Here is a 23338-nt window from a genome sequence, read left to right as displayed (position 1 = left end):
CGAAGAAGGCATTATCTCTATTCTTCTCTAAGTCTCTGAAATTGTTCTGAACCTCACAAGCTTCTTTCTCTCTAAAAATTCTTCCATTGTTAAGATTGGGTTGCTTTATGTATGGCTTCGGAGAACGTTTATGTGATTATATATCCTAATGCAGAAATTTCTCATACGGCAGAAGGTATTACATTTGTATGCGACGATCCACTATGGATAATGATTCCGCCACAGACATCGTTGCAAGATCTGAAGAATCTGATTCTGATGCATACCGGCATGGTGGGGAAAAAAGAAATCACGAAGCTGACTTACAGGATGCCTGTTGTGGTGGCCAACTCGTTCGTGTATAAAAAAATGCAGATAAAATGTGATCAGCATGTGTCGATGATGTTTTCTTATCATCGCAGCATAGGAAACATCTATTCATTGGAGCTTTGTCTGAATCTTTAGGATATTGGTGGAAGCTCTTCCAGTTCCAATAATGTAGAGGGTGTCAGAAATCTGGGAGCGGCTGATTTTGTTCCGGGTCGGGATAGCAGTAGGACCCGTAGTCCAAGCTTCAACGCGTTTGTTACGCCGGAACAAAATGCAGAGCGATGATGAGGCAGAAGCCGTACGGGAAATGCAGCCTCTGCATGGCGACTTTGTTCCTCCAACACGTGTCGAACCAGTAGGTGGTGGTATATCCTCCAGCATACTAGCATACTACTTGTCCTTAAATCTTGGAGCAATGCATTTGAGCAACACAGAGGATAGACCGAGCAGCTATGCTGTGTCAGTCGAGATGGAGCTGGAGATAGGGTTGAAGTTTCTTAACCGGGAAACAACGATGCTGGCAGTCAAAAACTACAACATCCGTAAGAATGCAGAATATAAGGTGGTAGAGTCAGACCAAAGTCGGTATGTTTGTCGATGCAAACAGTTCGGGGATCAATGCCATTGGATGGTACGGGTTGCGAAAACAAGGTCTTCTAGATTTTAGGAAATTCGAAAATACGAAGGGCCTCATACTTGTTTGGCAAGTTCAATGTCTCAAGACCACACTCAACTTTATAGCAATGTGATCTGCTAGCACATATTTCCCATGGTGCATACTGATGCGACAATTTGTGTAAAGGTGTTGCAAGGATCGGTTGAGTCAGTGTACGGGTACAAGGTGTCTTACAAGAAGGTTTGGCACACGAAGCAGAAGGCAATTGCAAGGATCTATGGTGATTGAGACGATTCGTATGACCAGCTGCGTAGATACTTCAATGCGCTGCAAGCTTTCGTCCCAGGTATTAGTTACAATTTACCATCGTTTGGTCTTTTCTATTGAGTGTCAATTTGCTCGTTTTCTTGTTTGACAAACCAAAGATTTTTGCAACAGGGACAATTGTTGACCTCCAAACGTGGCCGTACTATGTCAGGAACACTCTAGATCGTGATAGTGTCATGCTTCACCAAGTTTTCTGGTCGTTCCCTTCATGTGTTCAAGCTTTTAGGCACTGTAAGCCCCTGGTGTCCGTGGACGGTACACACTTGTATGGTAAGTACGCAGGCACCCTTCTCATGGGTATAGCACAGGACGGAAATAACAACATTCTACATGTCGCTTTCGCACTTGTCGAAAGAGAGAACACAAATTCATGGTACTTCTTCCTCACCAATTTGAGAGACATGTAGCAACTCGGCCAGGAGTTTTGCTGATCTCGGATAAGCATGTGGCAATAAAGGCCGCATTGGAGCGCGAAGGATGTGGCTGGAACCACAATGTGTACTGTGTACGACATATTGCCTCCAACTTCGCAACAAGTTTCAAGAGTAAGGAGGCCAAAAGACACCTGGTTAATTCCGCGTATTCGAAGATGCAAGAGCAGGTGCAGTACTACCTTGAGTTAATAAGTAGCGAGGATCCTGTGACATCTCCTCAGATGATGGGTTGGATCCGAGGCTTAGAGCCACCTAAATGGCTGCAGCACTTGGACGAGGGCCGACGATATGGTCATATGACGACCAATCTTTCCGAGTGTATCAACTTCGTCCTCAAGGGCACCAGAAATCTTCCGGTGTGTGCAATTGTGAAGTCTACCTACCATCGCATGAATGAGTTATTCGTCGTGAAGGGCCAGCAAGCACAGGCGCAGATATTAGCGGCACAATGGCGGTATAAAAATCTCCATGTGGGTGGCCGAGAAATTCAACCGGAACTCTAGACAGAATACAGGGGTCCATGTACGGTTGCCATATAAACTACAAAAAACACCAACCCCATCACACAATGCACATTTGTATTTTATTGGAAAGATATTAATAACAGTCAGCACCAACCTCATCCACCTGCAAATTGTCCAATCTCAGACGGTGCCTCAGTAGGCGCTGCTCAGCATAGTCATTCTGTCCTTTTTTCCCTTCCCACCTGTTGTGGAACGACAAAATTAAAAAAAATGAATATCCAGCCTCAAAGGATAACTGATAGAAGTCATAAAGGACATAATACTGATAACATACCTCGTGGCTAAAGGAAAACTGTATAGCGTCGTCACATTCGATGCCCAAAAAGGTAATCTATAGTATATCCATGACATGAGTAACGTATGACACCCGGCCATACCCTCAACACTGTAATTTGTTGCTAGGCATATAGCACGGTATAACCAGCTGAGGACGGCACTACTCCAACTGTAGGTACCGATGGCATCAAAGTCAGCCAATAACGGCAGATATTGAACATGCACCGTGTTGTTGGCCTTGTCTGGAAGAAGCACGCCTCCTGATGAATCCATATTTGATGATGTATCTTGGTTTGATTCGAATGGATTTCATTACATAAACTCACACTTATTCACTAAAATAGCATGCTTTTGTATTTTCTCCCTAAATTGTGCTTGATTATGAGAACATGCTCTTTTGCACTTATTTTGACTAATTTTATTCCATTTACCTTCCATTCGATACCTTGATATTATTTGTGAGTGATTTCAGATGAATAAGGTAGGAATGGCTTGGTAGGAATGGAAGAGGAGCATGCATTTGGGAGAAAGTATGAAGAAAACAAAGGAGGAGAGCTCAGCCATACGTGCGTGCGCACAAGGATGCGTGCATACGCACAGAAGGAATCAGCATGCGTCTGTGCGCACAGCTACCCGTGTGTACACTTAGGTGCGCACGCACACATTTACATTTTGTTACATGTTAGGTGAAACTTTTATAAGTGCATATGGACTTAAGTGAATTGACTTGAAATTACTTGTTCATCATGGTTTCCATGTTAAATTTATCACATGACTGGTACTTGCTCCTTGTTAATGCTTGGCATTTGTTTGAGTGACTTCACTTGATTGCTATCAAGTGTATCACTTTTTGTAATAAGTACATATACCATGTGACTCTTTCTTTGTGTTTCATGATGAATAAGTAGTTTTCTTTTCCTCATTGCATTGGTTATTGCTTGTTGTGCTATTTTATCAATCTTGCACTTTCACTTACACAATATCGATAACCAATCTCTCATAGATTCAATTCACTGTTGTGGTTACCTAGGGTTGCTTGTACCTTAAGTTTTGCTTATTCTTTACTTGCAACCTAGGCAATTTAATTGAGGAACGTATGCTATTTCTTTAGATTGTGTGTACACCGCTTTACCCGGCTAATGTGTCTGTTCTAAAGTGTGCGCACACTTAGAATACACACATTATCTTTTATCATACCACACTCATATGATCTTTTCCTCAATTGTTGTTCACTTATGTATACAGCAACCCGGAACCACAACATCCGCCAACTAAAGGTGGAGGAACTTGAAAGACATTCTCTCCAGATTGTGTTCGTGCGCAGAGGACCGTGCAAAGCTTAAGTGTGGGGGAGGATTCGTCATTTTGGGGCGTAAACTCTCTTTTCCGAACACTTTTCACTTTATTTTTATTTACTTTTATTATGTTTCTTGTAGATATTTGTTAGTATTTTCTTTACTATTGCATCCTTACTCTAGTTAATATATATATGTTGCATTTGCATGGTATATATTTATAGATAGAAGTTGTGATTGGATGATGTGAATAGTATAGCACCTAGTTCAATTTTATCCTAATTGTTCATGTTAGTTTTTTATTGTTGAAAATTAGGAATAAAACTAGGAAAATTTTGAAAACTTGCATCCATCACAACATACATACATATAGGAAATAAGTTTTGGCGAAAAACAACAAAGATTTCTAAAAATTTTGCTTCAAGGGCATTCTATTGCATTGATTTGAAAACTATTTTCAAACTTGCTTGAATGATTTTTATGAAACATAGAAGAGTAAAGAACAAATACCTTGTGAGATTTTGAGCTATATTGAGTGGTTACACATTCTAACCACTAATTTTGTTCATAGTGTGATTTTTCTACTTCTATGATTGTGATCTTGGTTTTGCTTGATTCTTTACTTCCGATGTTTGATGTCTTGAATGCATTTAGCATGATTGAAGCCATTTTTGAATTAAACTCACTCACCCATATGGACTTACCCTTGCATCTACCTTTGTTAACCCCTTTTGAGCTTTTTAATCCCCTTTGTTCTAATTGTTAGCACATCACAACCCTAAGCAGAAAACCATGAATTACCTTGAATTGTATTTTTGATTAGCTTAGGTTGAAGAATGTGTGTCATTTAAGTGTGGGGAAAATTTTTGGGAAAGCATTGGTAGAGAAAAATGTTGTTGTGAGTATTCATTGAAAATTTGGAAAAAAAAATGGGTGCACATTCATGTATCAATTTGCTTTAACCATATGCATTTGTCATTAAAAAAAGAAAAGAGAAAAAGAAATAGAAAAAAAAATGAAAGAAAAATATAGTAATAAGATGGGACAAAAGTAACCCCAAAGAAAAAAAGAGAAAAAAATGATGAATAAGAAATGCATATGTGTTTTGAATAGAAACTAAGGCATGAATGTGTGTGAAAAGAAGTAATGGGTGGTTAGAATGCATTTTTTGTGGGTTGATTGATATAGGTTGAGTTGGGTACTTGAGCTAATCAAAGATTCAATCATTTAGTCTACTTAGCCATATACTCATCCTACCCTTACCCCAACCCCATTACAACCTTCTAAAGACCTCATGATACTTGCATACATACATCAAATACTTGTTGATTGTTAGATGAAAAGCAATTCCTTGAAAGCATGATTAGAGGAGACTTGAGTGAATTGACCCTAAACACTGAGTGATTAGAGTGTACATACACCTAGTGAGGGTTCAATTACTCAATTCTATGTTCCTCTACCTCTTGTCATGCATTCTTGCAAGTTGCTTCATTTTGAAACTTGAATCAATTCTCTAGATTTTTCTTGCATTGAGCTACTTCTTTCCTTAGCCCTATATGTTTATATACTTGATTGGAAATTTTCTTGTTTGTTTGCACCAAATCAATAGGACATTATAGATAGATATATATAGCTAGTATATAGCATAGATACATGCATATAGATAGTGCATTCAATAAGTTGTTTCCCTTTTATCCTTCTCCTTTGTATGTGTTTAGCATGAGGACATGCTATTGTTTAAGTGTGGGGGAGTTGATGAATCCATATTTGACGATGTATTTTGGTTTGATTCGAATAGATTTCATTACATAAACTCACACTTATTCACTAAAATAGCATGCTTTTGTATTTTCTCCCTAAATTGTGCTTGATTATGAGAACATGCTCTTTTGCACTTATTTTGACTAATTTTATTCCATTTACCTTCCATTCGATACCTTGATGTTATTTGTGAGTGATTTCAGATGAATAAGGTAGGAATGGCTTAGTGGGAATGGAAGAGGAGCATGCATTTGGGAGAAAGTATCAAGAAAACAAAGGAGGAGAGCTCAGCCATGCGTGCGTACGCACAGAAGGAATCAGCATGCGTGCGTGCGCATAGCTACCCGTGCGTACGCACAAGAAGCCAAGCAGAGCGACTCCAGAGCATCGCGAAGTGTGCGTGCGCACAACCCTCTGTGCGTGTGCACAAGTGGAAATTTGGCGAAGTGTACAGACGCACAGGTCTGTGTGTCCGCACAGGTCCCAGTGCATGCCTTCATTAAAAATGCACGTGCACTCGCGATTTGGGGCTTCTTTTGGCCCATTTCTGAAGGCTTGAGGCTGGTTCAAGAGGCTATATTAAGGGAGCAACAACACATAGCAATGGAGAACCATTTTAGAATAAGAAAAACATATAGTAGGAGTAGGAGTAGTGTAGATTAGGAAATTCTCTCTTAGGATTTTAATTAGGGTTTGTAGCATTTTATACTTCAAGTTTGATTTTAGATTCTAGCAATTGTATTGTAAGTATTTCTTTAATTTCTCTTTTAATTACATTACTTGTGCTACATTTTTATCTATTTCAATTTTCTTTGTCAATTTACATAATCTTGCAATTTTGGATTCCTAGTTGTTTAATTTAATGTTGATGGCTTTTATATGTTTGCTTGAGTTGTCTTTATTGATTTTGGTCATTTATGGTTCATAACTTTCATTAATTTACCAATTTTGCTATGTTTTATGTTTATGCCCACTATGTGTTTGATGAAATGTCAATTTTGATTATGGGATAATTTTCACCCCTTGACTTGGGGAAAATGAGTTTATGGATTACTAGAGCCATAATGTCCAACATTTAGTGATAATTCTTGGGAAGTTAGTTGATTCTTGTTTCCATTAAAGCTAGTCTTTTATCAACTAGTTTGGTAAGTTGGTTAGAACTTATGGATTAAGGTCAATTATGCTTGCTTGACTTACTTCTCGATGTTTGGGGTTAACTAGGCGAGATTAACTCATGTTAATTATCATAGTTGTGGTTATGGCAAGGAAGGGATTCCATGACTCATCCCAAGTCAATGTTTCATTTATGTTTTAAACCACTTTTCAATCACTTTATAGTTTTACTTGTTTATATTATATACATAGTTCTTTTATTCCTTTGTTAGTTTATTAATTGCAATTTTGTCTTGTTCTTTTATCTCTTTATTTCTTTATTGCTTTTTTATCATTGAGAACCCTTTGCCTTCCACAACCTAAATTATGTGCACTCATTGGCATTAGTTCCTAGGGAGAACGACCCGAGAGTCTAAATACTCTCGGTAATTTTTGTATTGAATTGTGACATCTTTTGAATTGAATTTCGATTAAGAGGATCCATTGCCAGTTTGGACTATACTCACAACGGAATTACTTTTATCTATTTTTCCAAATTGGCATAAAATCTCTCTTCTATCACCTCCCAACAAGTAAAGTATGTAACAACGTGCATACTGCATGAGGCCATTATCTTCTAAGTCAAGCGGCATCTGCTGAAGACGAGTTCTGAGCCACTTTAACCTGATGTTGAATTTTGTTGTTCCTATGTGGCCGGCGGAAACCTCACCTAACAGTTCATGACACCATTCCCAAATATCTCTTTGGTGAAACTTGCTCCATGACCTCAAAGTACCACTCACAGGCTGACCGTCAACAGGTAGACTTAACTGCATTGCAACATCCTCTAGGGTTATCGTACACTCACCCCACGGGAGGTGGAATGTGTGTGTCTCCGGTCGCCAACGTTCGACAAACGCACTAATAAGTGGATTGTCGTACTCAAAGCGCTTGATCAAAGAGGCATAGTAAAATCTGGTGCGTCTAAGATATGGCTCGAGCCTCTGCTGCCTAGTTTCCATGATTGGATCCGCAGAATCTATCATGTAAACATCAACCAGTGTTCCATGAGGAGTAAGAACACGTGTGGGCTGCAACATAAGGTAGCAAGAAAGACAATAATTAAAAATACTATAACAAATTTTTAATATCGAAAAAAATATTTCTAAAAATCGTTAACAACATCACCGAGCTTAACGACGTAAACTAACCTTATGGAATAAATGTGCTGCTATATGAAGTTCGTCCAACCGATTCAAGTTCTCATCCGCATTAACCCCACCCCCACTCATATTAAGTAAATTTTTTTTTCCAAACTCACCACCACAAACCCACCTGCACCCAGCTTTCTTTTACCCCTTCAACAAATTTTTTTTTTTAAACCCCCACTACCTTTGAACCGTGCATGAGGTCCCCTCCCCACACTCTTTAATATTGTGTTGGCTCTATTTCCAAGTGTCCCCTGCCACCCAACATACCCAATGCATGTGAGGTACGCTTTTTGATGTTGCCACCTTGCACCCATTTCGTGGGCGCCACACACGAAGCCTTCCATTTCGTGTCCGCCGCTTGCAGCATGTTCCATTTCGTGTCCACCGGAAGCAAATTGCCCCCATTTCGCTGGCGCAGGTCTTGACATGGTCCAACTCGTGTGCGCCGGGGGTGGAATGGGTCATTTCGTTCCTGCCATGCACGAAACGGAAAAGCTGCTCCTGTCAGCTCCAATTCGCGGCCGCCGGTCGCGAGTTGACTTGCTTCTCCATTTCGCGGACGCCGCCGATGAGATGGCCCTGCGTATTTCAGAAATGTTTCCATTTAGTGCGTATTCTGGGAATTAAAGTTTTTTCTATATTTAAATATATAAAAAAGCCATTATTCATTTCTAGTTTTGTCGGAATTCTTCTTTTAGTAGATAGAAGACTAACTATAAAACTTATTATATATCACTTATTCAGTTTACTAAATAAATTATAGGGTAATATTTGGGGTGAATCTTATGTTGATTTTTAAAATTTTAATCGTCCAATTTTTATCTCAAAATATTTAAAATGATATTAATATTATTTCACCGTAAAATTATTCACTAACACTTAATAAAATTAATGTACGTATTATTAATAATATTTTTTATAAAGCTAAGTTTGTTCAACTCGTCTCTCCTACCTTCACCTTCTCAATAAGTTCATTAGAAAATTAATAGTGTAAAAAGAAAATAAAAAGAGAGTAAAAAAATGGAATTTAGATTTGTTGAGAGGATAAAGATATGAGAAGAAAGTTTAGCAAACGTAACTTTAACAAAAATATTATTAACAATACATTAATTCTATTAATTATTAGTGAGAGATTTGACAATAAAATAATATTGATGTCATTTTAAATATTTTGAGATAAAAATAAATAAATAAATAAAATTCACTCCAAACATTGAGATCTAAAATAATACTTTATCCTAAATTATATTCCCACACTCTTAACTCCTAGATCCAATAGAAATTAGGATCCAAGCCCTTTTAAAGATTTGTTAGGGGCATTTTAAGTTAAACATTACTTCCTTCTTACCATTGATGGATTACAGCATATTCCATGATGCCATCTTCCATTTATTCCAATTGGTGGCCTATCTGGGCCTCCTCCTCTCTTAACATGAATTAAGTGCCACCATTTTGGTTCAAAGTGATTAGGAATTCAGGAAAAAAATTTCCCCCTTTCCTTTTTGGCTTCTAGTAAGGAAAGTTGAAAGTTATTCATTGTTGTAATAATGGAAATAGGACAAAATTTAAAGAGACATGTGGTGTGAAGCAAGAAAATGCAATGAAGATTGCCAAGAAGTTATTCATTGTTGATTAGGAATTCATTGTTTGCTAAGGTGCAAATGTAACTTCTCATCACTCTCCTCATGCTTCCGAATTACTCCACCAGATGTGCACAAAATGCTTGAAAATTAAAAAATCTACTAAATTTTATTTTGAAAAAACATTAAATAAGTTCTATATCGATCATTTTTTTTTTCAGAAATTGGATATACTACTTATCTAGTAAAGTGACCTTCGACTTATTATTAATAGAAATTAAAATTGTATCTTTGCGAAATACATGGTTGTCTTTGGCATAAAGGACTTACAAGTTACAAGTTACACCAGCAAATTGCTATCAAGGACTCTCTAATATAAAAAATAAATTAAAAAATTTAATATCAGTAACTTAAAATAAAACTTTCAATTGGCATTACCCTAATCTGATTGCCTTATCCGCACTGGTAGGTATCCAACTCGCTTCCATCTAATCCAATCATAGTAAATTGGCAACCTACTCTGCATCACCTATCCTATTCGTCTAACTTGCAGTTTTAATAATAATAATAATGTTCGTAGTAATAATAATAATTAACTTAATACATATTTAAAATTTAGGTTTTATCTTTTATTTGAAATATCAAAAATAATGTTTTATTTTAAAATACCAAAGACACAAATCAAAAGATAATCAAAATATGTGTGTGAAATAAAAAAAAAAAAACCTTTGGGAGATCCAGTTTTGAGAAACACCACAGTTTTCATCTTTAACTAGATTGTACGGTACGCTACACGTTTTTGCGCGCGCGCCTTGGTTGCATTCTAGTGTTGTTGTAGGCCCCACTGAAAGCAGTTTCCTGTGTCCAATTCACAGATCTCAAATCGTTTTACATCAACTCCTTTGCTTCCACCCATTGTAACGGTCTATCTGCTTCAACTTAATTTCCTTCTTCTCACTTCTCACTTCTCACTTCTCTCTCGCTCAGATCGCACGCTCCCAGCTTCTCACTCCTGCTGGCTGTTGCTGCGTTGCGTGCAAGGTAGCGTTTTTCTTTTTTTTTTTTTCTTTTATTATTTATTTTAAAAATTTTATGGAATTCTGCATTTCTGAGCTGGCTCTTTCTCTTTTTCTTCCAAAATTCCTTATTTGACGAAGCAGCATTTGCAAAACTTGTAAGATTGCAATTATCTTGCACTATTGATGAATAAGCGTTTACCATACAAGTTCAATTATGTAGCTGCTGGAGGATATAATAAAGTTTTGGACAATGTTCATATACTCTTGTGTCTTTATTGCTTGATGAAGCAAACAGTTGCCTTTGAGGGGGAAAAGTTGTTGATTTGCATTTTTGACCATATCTTTGCTTAAACCTTGATGAAGGGGTTCAACACTATGCAGGTTTTGGTGCTAATAATAAGAATAAATGGCTGCCCGGAAACCTGGTTTGATTGCATTGTTTGATGTTGATGGGACTCTTACAGCCCCAAGGAAGGTATTTCTTCTTCTTGAGCCAATGGCATTACTATTGTATAGATAAAAAAAATATATTAATGGAGCAATTTGATGTGTTCTGAGTCAGATTTATTGTCTACAAGTAGTTTAACGTTACTAATTAGGGTTTGGATTCGGTTTCCCTCTCCAAAGAAAGCTACTAGTAGCCTCTTCAAATTCAATTATAAAATATACCCGATACATATCTTTTAATATTTGAAAGTATTCCTTTTTATTTTTTTATTTCTTTTTTAACACGCATTATCCCAACTTCCATTTCTGCCTTCACTATTGCAACTTCCATCAACACTGTTCAGTAGTTTCATTTGTTTGGCATGAAGTTGTATGAATACTTTTTATCTCCATGAGAAGTCCATAAAAATAAGTTCTGTATTCCAACTGAGCCCACTCTCAACCAAGAAAAAGAAAAACATTCCCACTTCCAACAGCTACAAATGCTGCACAAACTAGTCATCAATGTTGAATTTGACTCTGGGTCTCTTTATGAAACTAGATAATCTTTTAACAAATTGAAGTCATATTTTTTTTTTATTTTGTATTGAAATTAATGAATTGATTGAATAAACCTAGATTATTCAAAAAGTGAAGAGCATACTCGTATGAATAAAGACACCAATACTTATCATATATTTCAATAATTAAAGAGCAAAGAGAAGGAATAACAATGACAAAAGAGAAACAAGAGGAAGAGGAAGAAGTGAGCCCATGTTGCTCAATCAACACTCCAAAGATCGTTCACCAAGATCATCCATCAATCACCACCATTGTCAATGTTTATATTGGACATGATGGAGGTGGATCAAAATTTATTAATGGTGTTGCAGTTCTTTCAAAGGATAAGGCAGCAATGAGATGCGGCAGTACTTTCTTTTCCTCTTATTTGAACAGTGAAGGTCTGAAAAGAAATAAAAAACAAAGCATGAGTACTTTTTAAATATGAAAAAATATGCATGGGGTTATTTTATAACTATGAAGAGGCTACCAATAGCCTCTCTTTGGAGAGGCTACTGAATCCAAAGCCTACTAATTATAGCATGCTATAACACCATAATGCTGAAGAAAACTAGAAATCTGGATTTATTATGATTGTTTAGTCTTGCATCACCTTTATTTATTGTTTCCTACTCGAATTCAAGGTGGTGACTCCAGAGATGTTGGTGTTCATGCAAGATCTAAGGAAGGTAAATGAGCCGGATTTTATTTTTGGGAAAAAAAAGTTTACATGCATTTCTTTTCTTAATCCATACGTGACCATTCATAGAACCTGCTTTAAAAGTCCTTTCCTTTTTCCTACTACAGGTTGTAACAGTTGGAGTTGTGGGCGGTTCTGACCTTGTAAAGATATCTGAGCAACTTGGCAGCACAGGTTAGCTACAAGCATCTCAGATTTCTGATGCTATAATTTTGTTATGCGAAACCACTTTGAGAAAATTGATTGTAGTGTTCCTTCTCATTGCTTAATGCTAATTAATTCTATTATGTGGTTTCTTTTTCATGTTTGTTTTGTTGTCTTCTTTGAAATTGGTTGAAGTTGGGAATCATGTTTGCTGATATAAGCTGAGAATTCAGTTTTTATTTTTTCTCTACTTTTGTCAAATCATGCATCTTTGATAAGCTATTATAATGAAATCAAAAGGATCTATCTTTTGAATATACCCCTTACTGTTGCAGTTACCAATGACTATGATTATGTATTTTCTGAGAATGGTCTTGTGGCTCATAAGGAAGGAAACCTCATTGGAACCCAGGTACACCTCATAAACCTCGATCCTTGATAGAATCAAATTGCAATGATCAGATGTAGCTTGAAAAAATTGTGATGACCCTTTTGTTATCAAAAGAACAAAACTAGTACCATTATGTTGTGGCCTGTAAACCCCCCCCCCCCCCTCTTTTTTTTTTCTCCTCTTAATCCAGCAATGTAAAGTTTTGATCTAATACACCATGACAAGTTGTAAATTTCCCTGTTTACAGAGCTTGAAATCATTCCTTGGTGATGAAAAGCTCAAGGTAAGGCCCGAATTTCCATTCAAGCCATATTGTTTGTGACTGAGCCAACCATGCTGATTACCTCCTAACTGCATTTGGGGATAATTTTGTTGCAGGAATTTATTAATTTCACACTTCATTACATTGCTGACTTGGATATCCCTATTAAGAGGTTAGCGATATTCAGAGGTTAATCATATACATTTCATTTTTATTGCAGGAAACTTATAAATAACGTTTTGTCACAATCTTTTCAGGGGAACATTCATAGAATTCCGTAGTGGAATGCTGAATGTGTCGCCAATCGGGCGAAACTGCAGCCAAGAAGAAAGAGATGAATTTGAGAAGTATGACAAGGTGAGACATCTTGGTCATGTGAATGCTAATTAGAATTTCGGTCTATATAATTTGATACTATATTTCTTTTGAAAGTTTGCAACGCATGTTCTCAGATTCACAACATTCGTCCGAAAATGGTTGAGGTGCTTCGTGAAAAGTTTGCTCATTTTAATCTGACATTTTCCATTGGAGGGCAGATAAGCTTTGATGTAAGTGATGATCTTCATGCTGATGTGGCAAATGTGTTAATGGTCAAGTTATAAGTGAATATATCTTAATTTGAATCTTCTCTTCAGGTTTTCCCTCAAGGTTGGGATAAAACATACTGCCTTAGATACCTTGAAGATTTTAACGAAATTCACTTCTTTGGTGACAAAACCTACAAGGTTAGTCCTTAAGTTTATTATGCAATACACCTGTAGAGTATCAAACACACATCTGTAACTCTGTACCATTGTAGATTTTTGAATTCTATAACGCTAGTCGCTACCGAACCTTTGTCTATGATTTATCAATGTTACATCTCTGTGAAAATCCTTAAAGTGAGCTGGGGCAAAAAATTCTGTAACAAGCAAATAATTATCTGTTTATGGAGACTGCATGAACTTTTTTTATCTCCATTTTGGACCTATTTCAAATAATTTACCAAAATGATAATGCTTTTAGAATTTATATATTTATTGAAATTTTTTACTGCCAACTGTTGCAACCCAAAACTGAAGCTATATGTCTACTTTATGGTGTTACCATAGGATGAAGATTAATTAATTTCCTACATTCTTATTTTGTAATTTTCTTTGAGCAGGGTGGAAATGACCATGAGATCTATGAATCAGAAAGGACATTTGGCCACACAGGTTAGTTGCTTTCTAACTTAAATCATAACATATGAAAATGACTGAGTTTTGGTTACAATGGAATGCTGAAACAATTTCATTTTAAATAAGACCATATGTATTCATTCCTTTTCAGTTACAAGTCCTGAAGATACCATGAAGCAGTGCACAGCTCTCTTCCTTAAAAATTGAATTTGCTGAAGCAGTGTTTCCACTGAGAACCACTATTGAGGAAGTATCAAATACATGTGATCACAAGATGCAAATCATTGTAATTTTGGTTCCCCAATTTTGTAATTTTGTTGGCATTTTTATATATTGGATTTGATAAATAAGCATGTCATTCAGTTAAATTGTTTCAAATCAATCTGTTAGAGTGATGCGGCCAACTCATAACATGACAGTGTTGCTGCCACTAGATTTAACTTATTTTATGTTCAAAACAACTAAAGAAGCTTGTTTCTTGTTTCTACTTCTTATTTTTTGGGAAATGGATATTTATTATTCGTGTTTTGATAATTCTTTTTTTAACAAATTCATGCAAATATATAATGCAAAAAAAAAATCATGTATACAATGAAATTATCAAATATAGAAGTGGTAATATCACCATCCATTTTCTATATACATCTCAATTTGAAGAGAAAAAAGAAAAACAAATTAAAATTACAATTAGCTTTAAAATAAAAATAAAAGTTGAAATTATTTTCTCAAACAAAATGTACTTCCAATTCATAGTTTGGCTGAACATCAGTACTCACATTCTTTAGTCCCAAATTTCAATTATATCTAAATAATGATAAGGAAGCTACACATGCATATAACCAACATGTAGAAGGAGAACCAAATCAAGAAACTTGAGCAATTGGTCTCATTTTGAGTTATAATTTATTCATGAAATTAAGACTCAGAATAAATACAAGAGCTTTCTTTTCACTACTTGTATCCTATACCGCTAGATTTGACATTTCAACCAAGTTTCTTAAGAGTAATGAATTTATTGCATCACATTATGCAACTACATGGAAGGGGATCTTTTATGCTACCATCCTAAGAAACTCTTTCATTCCCCCCCTCTTTTTTTTTTTCAATGTACAACCAAATCATAAAGGTAAGACAAAATCCAACAATCTTCTAAACAAAAAATTGATGGAAAAAATGATATTACATGGTTTCACTTGTTTATTCAAAATTATGCATCCTCTTTGCAGAGATGAGTGTATTCTGGAGAAGCATTGCTATGGTCATTGGACCAACTCCTCCAGGAACAGGAGTAACAGCCGAGGCAACTTCTACGGCTTCTTCATAACAAACATCTCCAACCAGTCTATAACCTCGAGGGCTATTCGGATCCTGTCTCAAACCCCCAAATACACATGGATTGGTTAAATAACCTTGATTTTAAAATTTATGCATTTAATTGTTTTTTTCATTATTCATAAAAATACAACCAAGATAAAGGACTTAAATTAAATCTACTAACCTCTACTGGGTTGATTCCGACATCGATAATTACTGCACCAGTTTTTATCCAGCTTCCCCTAACCATGTTTGGCTGCCCAACAGCCGAAATGATAATATCTGCCTGCTTTATGATCTCTTCAGGATTATTGGTTCTTGAATGGACGACAGTGACAGTAGCATCTTCCCTCTAGGAAAATTATACACACACACACACACATGTTGGATAAAAAAAAAAAAAAAAGGAGCCAGTTATATTTAAATAAAACAAATTTTGAACTGTTTATAACTTTTTAAAGTTTTGACTAATGAGATGTTTACCTGCAGCAAGAGAGCAGCTGGCATTCCTACGATATTGCTCCGACCAATTACAACGGCCCTCTTTCCTTTAATAGAAATGCCGTGTCTGTGAAGTAGCTCTATGCACCCCTTTGGTGTACAGGGAACAAATAGTGGTTCTCTACCACGCATGGCAAGACGACCAATATTTAATGGATGAAAGCCATCTACATCTTTCTCAATTCTAACAGCATTCAGGACATTTTGCTCATTCATATGCTGTCATAAGGCCAAGGAAAATTATTAAAGCTTCCAATGGAAGTCATTAAGTCACTCTTATCTATTAGTCATTAAGTCACTCTTATCTGCAGTAAACTCAGCTATAAGTTATTGATCTTTCGTGTATGAAAAGCTTGATGTATTTCCATGAAAATATAGGAAACTTAGCATAATTTAGAATACTTTTTCCTTAATATAAAATGAAGTTAGAGATGTAGAAGCATACAGAAGGTAAAGGTAACTGAACAAGAATGCCATGAACTGAAGGATCATCATTGTAGCCTGAAATATGCTTCAATACTTCTTCTTCTGTGGAATCCTCAGCCAAACGTACTTCCAAAGAATTGATTCCAACAGATTCACAAGCTTTCTTCTTGTTACGCACGTAAGTAGCAGAGTCCTTTCTATCTCCAACAAGGATTACGGCTAACCCTGGAATCACACCAATAGCTTCTTTCATCCTGGAGACTTCAGCTGTTATCTCATCTCTGATCTGCTTTGATACCGCTTTTCCATCAATCACCTTAGTATTAGTCCCAGTAGTCAGGGATGCTGCACACATAATCATATTAAAAAAATAAACATATGAACATAACTTAGCGAAACCTTTCTTGCATGTAAGAGAATCACATGCCCAATCCAAGTCTAATATCTTGATCAGACATAAGGCTTCAAATTCTTCATTGTACAAATTATCATCTAGAACCTAATCAGCAGGTAACTGAGGTAAAATTCATGCTAAATTCCAAAGCTTATCCATTTAATTCTACAATGTCACTAGCAGGCTATGTTGAATCAACACAGGCAGACACAAACACTGGCAATCTCAACCAAACAGAAACTCAAATCCCCCCACCAAAAAGAAAAAGAAAACTAGACCCTAAACCCTATTGAATGTAAAAAAAGTCACTAGCACCATTTCAAGTTGAATGTAAAAGAGACTGCTTTTTTTTTTTTTTTTACTTTAATGCCATAACTACACTAGATAGCTACAAAATAACAAAAGAAGGGTACTCCAAATGACCCATCAAGCTAAAACTGAACGGAGGTTTCAAATAGACAAAAAGCAGCAGAAAAGTTGAGAGCTTTGTTTGTACCATGGGGAAAAACAACATGGGGCAGTGAAGGAGCTGCTGCGGAAGAGTGAAAAGTGAGGCACCGGAGATAGGTGGGGCCCCTCTGTAAGGGGTGGCAGTGGAGGCGGCGGCGGAGGCATCCCGGTGGGAGCAGGCGGTGGGCGGTGGAAGAAGTAGAAGCACAGGAATGAGTTAGGAACATCATTGAAATGGAAGAACATGAAGAAGCAGCAGCAGAAGCCATTAGTATTAGTTGATTCCTCACACACAACACAACACAGGTTTAGTGATCAAATGTTGCCTCCGTTTTTTGCTTTTCTCACTTCTTGGAGAATAGATTCTCCAATTTTTTTATTCTTTTTAACTTTTCCTTTTTATGTAAAGTATCGTTCTTTGAGATAAGTCTAAAGTTGTCTTTAATGTTTTAATGGTCCTATTTAAGTCTTTTAAAATTGACTCGTTGTTCTATCATTAGGGATCTGTTAACAAAATTGACAGCGGGGCAAAATTGAGACGATTTTAAAACGTTAGGGACTTAAATAGGACGAAAACGTTGGAGACAAAAATAATACATAAAAAAAATTTTAATTTTATCCTTCAATAATATAATTTTTTTAGTATACATAGTATTCAATTATTTTTTAATCACATCTAAATAAATTACACTTAATCATATTACTTTTATTTTAAATAAATTAATTTTTTTTATAATTTTACTCTTAAAGATTTTTAGTTATCATGAAATGTTTGTAGAATAACTAGTTTATAAACTTGCAAAATAATATATATACAATAAAATATAAATTATACCTTTTGTCTCTAATGTATCAAAATTCTTTAAAATTATAAAAAAAATTTATTTAAAATAAAAGTAATGTGATTAAGTGTAATTTATTTAGATGTAATTAAAAAATAATTGAATACTATTTACAATAAAAAATTAATATTATTGAAAGATAAAATTAAATTAAAATTTATTTTTATGTATCATTTTTGTCCCTAACGTTTTCGTCCTATTTAAGTCCCTAACGTTTCAAAATCGTCTCAATTTTGTTCCGTCGTCAATTCTGTTAACGGATCCTTAACGGCAGGATAATATTGAGTCAATTTTAAAACGTTAGGGACTTAAATAAGACGATTAAAACGTTAAGGAGAACTTTGGAACTTACCCCAAACATTGGGGACAAAAACGATACTTTACTCTATGTTTATTTATTTATTATAAAGTATGAAGCTGGTCTTTAGTGTTTTATAATTTTAACCATTATTTATTCATTATAAACGCTAAATTATTATTTATGTATGTAAATTTTAAAAAATATAGGTACAAATTATATTAATTTATATGTGTAAATTTTGATAAATTTTATAATTTTTGTATGTAAATATTTGTAAATATAAATAATTAAATACAAACTATTATTATTAATTGTTGGTCTAAAATTATGTGTGCAAATTTTACAAAATATAAATATAAATTATATTAATTTACGTGTACAAATTCTAGTAACTATTTGGTAAAAGGAAATGTTAAGTATTTTAACTTTTTTTAATACAACAAAATATTTTGAAAAAAATTGGAAACTCAGTGTAATTAACTTCATATAAAATAAATAGTTAAAAATCGTTAAATGACAATTTAGTCAAATTTATCAAATTATTTAACGATTCAAAGTTATCAATTCTATATAAAATTAACTACACCTGAATTTTAATCTTTAAAGAATTATTCTAAAAAATTAATTATTAAAATAATAAATCACAAAAAAATTATTAAAATAGTATTTTGTACTAAAATTATTAAGAAATATAATATTTGAGAAAAGTTTTTTCTTTTGGGATAGATAAATATAGTTTAGATTACAATTTTCTTTTTTTTTTTCCTTTTTGTAGATCCGTTAAAATTAATTGCACTGGAAATTTGGTTTGATGTATTCGAAGGATAACCAAAATGCATAAGCAATACCCAACCAAAAAAAAAAAAAAAAACAAATACATAACCGAAATAATATCTAGACAAAAATATCAAAAGATTAACATGATAATACTAAGAATAGAAGTGTTCATGAATCGAATCGTATCTGTAGATTTGTGGTAAAATCTGTATTTGATCTGTAAATTGCGGATATAATTCAATCCGCAAAGAATATGGGTGATCAAGGATCAGATCAGAAGTGTAGATCTGCAGTAAATATCTGTATCTGATCTGTAATTTGTGGATATAATTCGATTCGCAGACTGAATTCGATCGGAACCCTTAAAGGATTGGAGCATGGGTATCTAGTCTACATCCGTGTATCTAATTCGCAGATCTATGTATCCGCACAATTAATAATATATGTGTGTTACTTCAATTCATCCTAACCCTAATGTTCACATTCTCACTCTCACATATGGCGCTTCACCCTAATCTCTCACCCACACTCAGAGACATCATTACTAATCGGGCAATCTGCCACTCATTCTTCTCTGGCCACCATCGAAAAGCCAGAAACTGCTTGCCGAGTTGCCGTTGATCTCCTTCTGTTCTTCCTTCCTCGTGGCGTTCTTCCCCTTTCATTAGCTCGTCGCGTTCTCGCCGTTGCTTCTTCAATGATAGTGGTCCTTTCGTTCTCATCACCTCGCCGCCTTGTCACCTCCCATCACTGTCTCACCGCCTCGCGTTCTCGTCGCCTTGCCGTCAGTGGTGCTCAGGAAGAAGCCACATTGTCGTCCACATTGTCGTCAGTGGTGCCCATCATCCTCCGTTCCTTCCGGTTCACCATCCTCCTTTCAACGATTCGACATCCTCTCCCTTCAAGTAATTTTTTTATGAACATCATTTAAATTTTATGATTAATCCTCTGTTACTTTTTTTTAAAGAATTAATGAATTATGTTGCTGTTATTGTTATATGAAATTGTTCAGGACTCTTTCGAGTTTAGGAGTTATCTGAACAAAATCGTAGAGGATAGGTTGGAAATACGATTACGGGTGGAAAAAAGTCAAGCGGCCTGTCAGGGACCTGCCGTCTGGCCTGTGTTTAGCTTGACCTGGCCTAACCTGTTATAAAATAGGCACAGGCTCAGACTCTTGAAAAAGTCTTAATAGTTAATACGTTAATAGGCCAAACTCAAACTCACTAATTAGTCTTATTGGCCTGTCAGGGCAAGCCTGTTAACACATAATTAAATATATAAATAATATTTTTATTATTAATAAAATTATGAGATATTTTAAATTTATTATATTTTATTATAAATACTTTTGTATATTTTAAATACTTTAAAAGTTTAAAAATTCTTATAAATATTAAATATGACATATTATATATAAATATTTTTATTAAAAAATAATTTTTTAAATAATATTTTTATTTTTATAAAAAAGAATTATCAGGCCTTTTAACAAGTTTCATGCTAGGCCAAGCTGAATAACAGGCCAGATTTAGTACTTTAAAAAAGCCTATAGCATGCTGCAGGCCAATTAACTACATGACAGCTTTGGCCTGTTTCCACCCCTAGACACAATATTGCCGCCATCCTTCATTCTGAATTCCTAATGTCCTGAATTCATCATTCCCACTCTGACGCTTAAGTTAGCATGGGTCGCAAGAGAACTAAGTTAATTAGAGATCATAACTTAGTGCACGTATTTGAAATAGTGCATATATTGTGAGGTTATAGTGTTACAAGCTTCTCTTATGTGGGTTGCTTTTTTCACGAGGTACTCTCATCATAAGAAGCTTGATGTCTTATTGTGGTCTCTTTTCATATAGTGCTTTTAGCCCTATATATAGTCAATGTTGTAATATTCTCCTTTAATAGTAAAATGATGGTTATAATGTAACAATTAACCTCATAAAATTGAGTTATTAGGCATTAGAATGAGTTATGAGGATTTAGTGTTCTCTTTGTAACATATTCTTTGGAATCCAAGAGAATACTTAATCATCAAACCTGTTCCTTAGAAACTTCTTATACTCTTGAACCCCGATTCTTAGTATTGGGCTTATAAAAATATTTCAGAATAGACCCCCCAAACTCAGTATGTCTTTAAAGATTTTTTGAGTTTCAGATCTCAACCCAAGCGTCTCATCCTTTTAAAGTGGAGCTTTTTATTTTGCTTATTTTTCTTATGAAGTCTGAATTCTAACCATAACTTGTATCAATCGTAGGTTACCACCTCGATTTATGAGTTTGAAAATGAGAATTTTTTTTTAATTAAAGTTTGCATATTATGATTCTAGGATCAAGAGTCAATGTTTTCATTCCTTGAATGTCAAATTTTCTCTTCATTTTTTATTTTCGGTTTTATGGACTTCCCGTGGTAAGTACCCCCAATTCGTAACTTGTAAGCTCGAGTGTTTGAGTTTTTCGGATTCCGAAGAAAACATATCAAAATGAATCAATATTTATTAAATTTACTATGCTTGAAATAGTAACTCAATCATGTTGAGTTTAAAATAAAAAAATTATTTCTCTTAAAATAATTGCATAATGAATTTTTTTATTTTATTTTAAGTGCAATCTATCTAAATGAAACTTTTTCCGATCTAAAGCATTTATGTAGATAATTGAATGATGGATTTTTCTAATTTAGATTAGTTGATTTACGAAATTTTTTTAATAAATAATTATTAAAATATTATTCTTTTATTTCTACCACAAATTTTACATTATTATTTTTTAAATAATAATATGTTCTAAAATATTTTATAAAATTTTAATAAAATAAATCATACATTTATTTATTTAAGTATGTGTTCGGTAGGTCGGGTACCGGACGGTTCGGGTTGGTATCCTGGTTGAAGAGGGGGAGGTCTCGCCTGGTCGTACATCACCGGGTTGGGGTAGGCGACGTCTCGAGCACTTCGCGTGAGGAGGGGGGTGTCACCTGCAAAGACACTCCGACGCTCTAGTCAGTGAGGTGTGCAGGCGAAAAAGGGTTAAGTGGCATGTAACGTACCTTGGGGGAAGGGTAGGACCTTCCCCATATATACCGTGTTAGAGGTGGGCCCATCGAGGACAGGCCCACCTTCCTCGAAGCTTCCTTCTCACAGCTGTAGTGTAGCTGTCAGGGACGCGTGTCCGGGTCGGCGACTGAGCGCCTTGCTCCTGACCGTTCGGGTCGGGTGGTGCTCGGGTCGGGCTGGCCCACTAGTGCTGTGGGCCAGGCCGTAACAGTGCCCCCAACGCGCCAGCAGTGATCGTGAAGGTGGTTGGTGGCGCATTATCTCTTATTCCGTGTGTTGTCGCCAGGTTGGCCGCCCGTGGAGGGAACGTGCCTCTTGCACGCGTGTCTGTTTGTTGCTGAGATGACCGTTTGTCGCTTTGTTCCTCGCGTGGAGCATTAAATACTCATAATGGGTTGAAAAACCCTGTGCGCAAAGACCATTTTGCCCCCAGGCCCTACGCGCTTCTTGAGTGGTAGTTTTAAACAGTTTTGCATTTCGTTCTCTTCTCATATTCTTACTTCAACCATTTCCATCATCTTCTCCTTCTGAATTCCCAGAGTGTTATTTCTGCATTCTTGCGCATTCGCTCTTCCTCCTCTTCCTTCGAATCTTTATAATCAGTTCAGGTAAGTATTCTTTTCGTCCTTTGCTTCATGTTTATTGTTTGGTCTTCTGTGTGCCTGCTGTTTGCCTGGTTTTGCATGCTGTTTGTTTGGTTTTGTATGATAGATGACTTTTTAGTGTCGAGTAGGTGCGTTAGGGGGTTACTGATAAACCCGTATTTTATGATATACTTTGTGCTTAATCTGAGTGATTTATTCAATCATTCACCTACTTATTCATATTAATTGCATGGTTTTACTTTCCTTTCCTTATTATGTGATGTATGTGAAAAACATGTTTTCTATGCTTAAAAATAATTATTTTGATTACCCTTTATTTCCATTCGATGCCGTGATTCGTGTATTGAGTAGTTTCAGATCTTCTAAGGCAGGAATGACTTAAAGGATGGAAAGAAAACATACAAAAATGGAAGGAAAGCACAAAACAGAGTTTTTGAAGAAAATGGCAGCCACGCGATCGCATGGGCGACGCGGCCGCATGCCAGCGCGAAAAGGGATTGACGCGGCCACATGACTGACGCGACTGCGCGCCTTAAGCAGAACACATATGACGTGGCCGCATGACTGACGCGACCGCGTGA

At 35.6% G+C, this 23338-nt stretch overlaps 2 protein-coding genes across 3 annotated transcripts; one reads left to right on the top strand and one right to left on the bottom strand.

Moving 5' to 3' along the window:
* The first annotated feature begins 10115 nt into the window (after positions 1-10115).
* Positions 10116-14575, top strand: LOC107629845 (phosphomannomutase). Of its 2 annotated transcripts, none has more exons than XM_088509242.1 (12): positions 10116-10466; positions 10826-10919; positions 12076-12120; positions 12239-12305; positions 12611-12687; positions 12914-12949; positions 13045-13100; positions 13186-13285; positions 13381-13476; positions 13564-13653; positions 14073-14124; positions 14240-14575. In XM_088509242.1, the coding sequence occupies exons 2-12, from the start codon at positions 10851-10853 to the stop codon at positions 14293-14295; spliced, it is 744 nt and encodes a 247-aa protein (XP_088365368.1). In that variant the 5' UTR covers positions 10116-10466; positions 10826-10850; the 3' UTR covers positions 14296-14575. The 2 variants fall into 2 exon arrangements, with proteins under 2 accessions (XP_088365368.1, XP_088365369.1); XM_088509243.1 differs by having other exon boundaries at positions 10337-10466; positions 10808-10919.
* A 385-nt stretch (positions 14576-14960) lies between these two features.
* LOC110270028 (bifunctional protein FolD 4, chloroplastic-like) lies at positions 14961-17551 on the bottom strand. The gene is made up of 5 exons (XM_088509241.1): positions 17220-17551; positions 16349-16674; positions 15886-16122; positions 15587-15754; positions 14961-15456 (listed from the first exon to the last, which is right to left on the bottom strand). The coding sequence occupies exons 1-5, from the start codon at positions 17440-17442 to the stop codon at positions 15286-15288; spliced, it is 1125 nt and encodes a 374-aa protein (XP_088365367.1). The 5' UTR covers positions 17443-17551; the 3' UTR covers positions 14961-15285.
* Between the last annotated feature and the right edge of the window lie 5787 nt (positions 17552-23338).

Source organism: Arachis ipaensis, chromosome B3 (genome assembly GCF_059453495.1).
Source record: "Arachis ipaensis isolate K30076 ecotype BB chromosome B3, ASM5945349v1, whole genome shotgun sequence".
NCBI lineage: Eukaryota > Viridiplantae > Streptophyta > Magnoliopsida > Fabales > Fabaceae > Arachis > Arachis ipaensis.
This window is presented reverse-complemented; position numbering and strand designations above follow the sequence as displayed.

Bases quoted from the DNA above. Each gene is read 5' to 3' on its own strand.
- LOC107629845 (XM_088509242.1), top strand. From the start codon at position 10,851: ATGGCTGCCCGGAAACCTGGTTTGATTGCATTGTTTGATGTTGATGGG. The intron at 13,101-13,185 runs GTTAGCGATATT...CAATCTTTTCAG, and splicing joins TTGGATATCCCTATTAAGAG to GGGAACATTCATAGAATTCC. The intron at 13,654-14,072 runs GTTAGTCCTTAA...TTCTTTGAGCAG, and splicing joins TTGGTGACAAAACCTACAAG to GGTGGAAATGACCATGAGAT.
- LOC110270028 (XM_088509241.1), bottom strand. From the start codon at position 17,442: ATGGCTTCTGCTGCTGCTTCTTCATGTTCTTCCATTTCAATGATGTTC. The intron at 16,675-17,219 runs GTACAAACAAAG...TTATGTGTGCAG, and splicing joins CCATGTTGTTTTTCCCCATG to CATCCCTGACTACTGGGACT. The intron at 15,755-15,885 runs GTAAACATCTCA...TAATTTTCCTAG, and splicing joins CAGCTGCTCTCTTGCTGCAG to AGGGAAGATGCTACTGTCAC.